This window comes from Pterocles gutturalis, unplaced genomic scaffold, assembly GCF_000699245.1.
Source record: "Pterocles gutturalis isolate BGI_N339 unplaced genomic scaffold, ASM69924v1 scaffold21170, whole genome shotgun sequence".
In the NCBI taxonomy this organism is placed as follows: Eukaryota; Metazoa; Chordata; class Aves; order Pterocliformes; family Pteroclidae; genus Pterocles; species Pterocles gutturalis.
The window spans coordinates 10030-14813 of record NW_010143960.1 but is presented as its reverse complement, the minus strand read 5'-3'; the positions used below and the strand labels follow the sequence as shown (position 1 = coordinate 14813).

The window sequence follows — 4784 nt, the reverse complement described above, 5'->3', positions numbered from 1 at the left end:
TCTCCCCATTTTGCTGAAAATCTCTTTTCTCGGTGCTGAAGTGCAACGCTGAGGGAGAAAGAAGCTATGAATTGCATCTCATTTGAAAGATTAATTCTGTTACCATTTCAGGCAAATTACATGTAACATCAGTTTGTAATATGGCCGCTAGCGTAGTGCTGCAGAAGCACAAATGATTGCTTGTTTATAGAAAAAGGCATCTGAAACATGTAATAACCTAAAAATACATTAAGTTCTTGCTGGCTGTATTAAACTCACCCATAATATATAGGAAAATCCGTTAATGCATTAGACTTCCTCACATAATTTGAACAGCCAACTGCAGTCTTCTGATGTAATCCAGCATGGAGGTAATGGTACCATCAGGTGGCCTATGCAGGTTCTAGCCTCCTTTTCTTCAAGCTTTGACTTCTCGTGTGGGGGCTGCACTCTGACAAACAGGGAGACAGTGAGAAATTGAAGTTTCTTAAAGCTCTTTTTCCTGCTTCTAAAAGTGCTCCTCAATTATTTTTCTAGCTCTCCCTTGACAGGACAGTTGGATGGAAAAAACAGATAGTTCCTTTAGCCCACTATTGCAGCATCTGCAGCCAGGTCCAAGAAAAGAGGAACGTTTCTCCCACTCCAATTTCCTAATCTAACAGCACTGCTTTCAAAGCCAAGAGCCATTATGAAGGCAGAACTCGGTCATTTTTTGGTAGCACATACCTGGGGTGTGCCGGCTGGCACAGCTGCTGTTGCTCATGATTGTAGCAGCTGGCTGCAATTGTGCAGACCTAGCAGAAGCTTTGGGATAATTCATTCTGTGAGGTGTCCTGTTACGAGTAGTCATTTGATGACGTCCACAGGGTGTTTCAGGTGTCTGGGGTCCAGCTGATGGGTCTGCCATTTTGTGACCCATTATCTTTAGATCAATGGTCTCCAAGGAAACATCCCAAAGTTCAGGATCATCTAGAATGAACAAAAAGGTGATCAAACCAAAAATGACACTACTATACCACAGCAATGACAGTAACTCCAGAACCAGCTCACTCTTCTACAAATGGTGGCCGCTACAAAAGTGAAATTCTAAACCAGGAACATCTTCTATGTCAGTGCACAGCGGGGAAACGGTACTATCCCTTGTGCTCTGGACTATAGTAATGTCCAGGCACTGTGGTGTAAGAGTGGCCCGAAGAGCCAGGGTTATGTTAAGACACCCCCTCACCCTACAAATTTTCTGTTTCTGTGCAATATCATTTGAGGAAAAGGGTTTATAACTCTACTGAAAAGCATGGTGTGCAACCCCTCATAGTGATGGATGTCATTTCCCTGCCACTCAAGCAAGGTTTGTATTGCTAACCTCAGACTCATAGTCACCCTTCTACTATTCTAACCACTTCAGAACTTTTACCTTTATGCTGTACTCTGAAGAGCTGATTTAAATGCTAATGATTTAACACACTATTACTCATCACTTTTGGCTGACCTGCGAAGAACTCCTCTTCTACTGCTAGTTCCTGTTGTACTGCTGTTGGAGCGCTGTGCTTTACAGGAGGATCGGATGTTGCTGGATGGAGGTAACACAAGATTAATATCAGAAATACAGAAGAACCTCTTCTCTCCTTCTTCACATAGCATGAGTCTGAAATGATAAGGAGCAGCTGCCACCAGGTACCCTCTTTTTTTCCTGGAGCTGGTTATGTTTTGGTAGCATGTGGAATGGTAAGGTTCTGTACCTGATGATGGCTGATAAGAGCAACTGCACTACTTCAAACTGGTTTTTAGCCTGTTTTACCCCATCCCCAAGTTTCTGCTTACTGCACAGCTGTCCAGACTTCCCCTTGAATAAAGAGCAACATGTTAGTAGCTAATGCAGTATCTATTTGCCTGCAACCACCTCAGTGAAGTGCTGCAGTCTCAGCCCAGGTGCAGCATGTTAATGGTACTGACAACAGCTGCTGTGCTGCATGAAGCTTTAGGGTGATTGGAAGGTTGCAATTTTAATAAAGGAGTTTTAGAGATGACATTCCTGACACTTTAAGAACACAGAGGGGAAAAGTATGCTAATCCTCCTTCCTCTGGTCTTAAAGGTGCGCTAATGGTACAGTACAAAAGCAAACGAAACTGGTTGGGCTCCTGTATTGAGGAGCCTGCTAGCAGCTGTCATTAAAAAAGTCAATTTTTAATGCCAAGTCTTACCCTGTTTGCTGCTAGGAGTAACTACTGGAACCTGATGCTTTTTCTCCATCTGTTCCCGGAACTGTTGCTGTAGCTGCTTCTGTCTCAGTTTCCGCTGGTAAGTGGCATCACACTCAATAGCCAAGGAGTCTGTATTTCTGCTCCTCCCCACAAGTAAGCAGAAAGTTAAACAGGGTCTCGGCAATTACAACTTATGAAGAAAAAAAATTTGTAAAGAAATAACAGCAAGGAAAATCCACTAAACTAACATTGTATGGCATCTTCCAAACTGGGCTGTCTGTGTGTTTTAAAAGGTACAGTAACTTATATAGCTTATAAAATACATTTATAGCAGCAGGCTCACCTGGAACTATTTGGCTGCTTCTGATCTACTGCCACTGCAGCAGCCTCTATCTGACCAGGCTTACAGGTAGATGCCATCTCACAATGTTGTCTCCCACCTGTGTTCTGCCTTTCCAAACAGCTACTGTATCTTGCTTTCTCTATTTCAGGCTCATAGTCCTGTCTTTTAGCTGTGACCAAATCTAGCTCAGAGGGTATCTGTTAAAGGAAAAAATAAAATATATGCACAGGCTTTTTCTCTACAGTATTGTTGAAAAATCCAGTTTGTTTTCTCTAAGTAGAATAGTAAGTTAGGAAACTGAAATGCCTTTTCAGTACCACGTCATTCAGTCAGTTAATCATTGAATTCGTGTGACTTCGTGCTAGTTTAGTAGTTCAGTGCTTCAGGGCTGATAGCCCATGTCTCCCCGTGCTGTGATCTCTGCAAATGTGAAGGGATGCAGGTGATTGATGCTGAATTCTACAGCTTCTCAGTCTCACAAGTCTGTTGCTGAGTCTGTTAGTTTTGCCAGTTCCATTTTCACAGTTGCATTAAAGGGCACGACAAACCTTTATTTAGCTTTGCAATCATGAGCTCACTGAGGAAGGTATACCATTCTCTTTTTATTAAAGATGGGATGGTTTGACTCTGTGATATTACAAATTTGTGGCAGTGCAGCCAATGGACAATGACCCTGGCAAAGCACAGATCTGTGCCATCTTGGCGAGACGTTGCTTTGGATCTGCTCCTACAGGCTACGTTAGCTAGAAAGAACTGCCTTATATCTCTAGGCTGACTAGCAGAGTTTGTTAAACCCTAGTATGATTAAGGCAACTTGACTGTGAAGCTATGGATTGGCAGCTGTAAAAGATTTACTTTTTCCTCAATGAGCAAGGTAGGTTACTGCCTAGGAGCCTACTGCCCCCAGCTGGTACACATCAGGGGCTAACAAGATTAATGTTGGTTACTAAGGTGCAACCTGGGTAAGAGCCAGGACAACTTCAATACTATGAAGACTGCTGTGTTACATCACAGCGTTCTTATAAATTGTGATAGCTCTGAAAGAAGGGGGTTACTGTATGGTTGTCACTGATGAACGTGTATTTGACAATTTCTTGCCTCTCTCTGGACCAAAGACCTCCACAAGAGGCATTTCTCCATGGTGTTGGTTACCTCGGAAGGTTTACTGTTTGACCTAGTGTAAGGGTAAAGTAACTGCAGCTCTTTCCTTGCAAACTGAAACCTAAGGTGGCAAGGAGCCTGAAAAGCAAACCAAGAGGTAACATGGCTTCTTATTGTTCGGGAAGGATAAGAGCCATAGTTATGGTAAGGAAAAGAAGTGTTCAAGTGCACATCTGTTGTACACACTAATTCTTCATACATTCAAGAGCCACAGTTTGCCAGTAGTATTGTGTCAGGTATTTAAAATACAGAAATTGGAGTGTAGGTCTTCCTAATGTTATTCCTCATCCTCCGGCAGCCAAGTCCAATACATCCTGCTCTCATAATTCAGTTGCAAAATTCAGGTACCAATACATTTTTTTGAATTCAAGCAGAGGGCATGTGCAGGGCTGTTTGTACATTCCTCATACAGCAAAATAAGATAGTGTCACCTGTTTTGTTGTTCTGTGATTAAACTCTGAAGTGACTGGCAACAGCTAGAAGTTGTGGGTCCAGTCTAAATGGTTTGGTTCACCCTTTGTATCATTTGCAGTGTTCTTTTGGGAAGGATCCAACTTTGTTAACTGAATGTTGAAACCACCTTTAGGAATTACCTTTGCTTGAGACCTCAGTACAAAAACACTGTTGCAGAGTAACTACTTGTTAACCATTCTAACAGGAACAATGAACACTGAGAGGTGAAACACAGGTCCACTGTAAATTTTGTTACAAGGCCCATGCTGAGTTTATTTTCTGTCTAGCTGTGATGTGCATTAGGGCCTGCTAGAGTTTGAATACGGTTAGTAAAAGGACAAAGCAACTATCAATGCATATATTGACATCACTGCTGCATGGATTTTGCTTAAAATTACATGAAAGTTCCAACTAAAACAAGCAGCTTTGGTATGTGACCCACCTGGTATCGTTTCTAGGATATCCTGGGTTGTGTCTTTTAAAAACTCTATTTGAAGGAGGAAGACTTTCTTATGGAAAAACTTTTTATTTTCTGCTAGAGCTCCCTAAGGTCTAAAGAGCACTCCTTTTTCCTGCTGTCTGCTGGTTGACATACAGGCTGTCAGCTTGAGGGACTTCAGGACTAAATGAAATAGTCCTGATTTTGCAG

The 4784-nt window shown here is 42.2% G+C and overlaps 1 protein-coding gene across 1 annotated transcript in view; it reads right to left on the bottom strand.

Annotated features, from left to right (window-relative positions):
- Positions 1-371: 371 nt before the first annotated feature.
- RAD52 (RAD52 homolog (S. cerevisiae)) overlaps positions 372-4784 on the bottom strand; it is a 10041-nt gene continuing 5628 nt past the window's right edge. The window contains exons 8-12 of the mRNA XM_010084960.1: positions 2522-2718; positions 2179-2315; positions 1466-1546; positions 706-948; positions 372-430 (exon numbers count right to left, since the gene is read on the bottom strand). Of these exons, the coding sequence (XP_010083262.1) occupies positions 372-430; positions 706-948; positions 1466-1546; positions 2179-2315; positions 2522-2718 (717 nt within the window). The remainder of the gene's footprint in view (positions 431-705; positions 949-1465; positions 1547-2178; positions 2316-2521; positions 2719-4784) is intronic.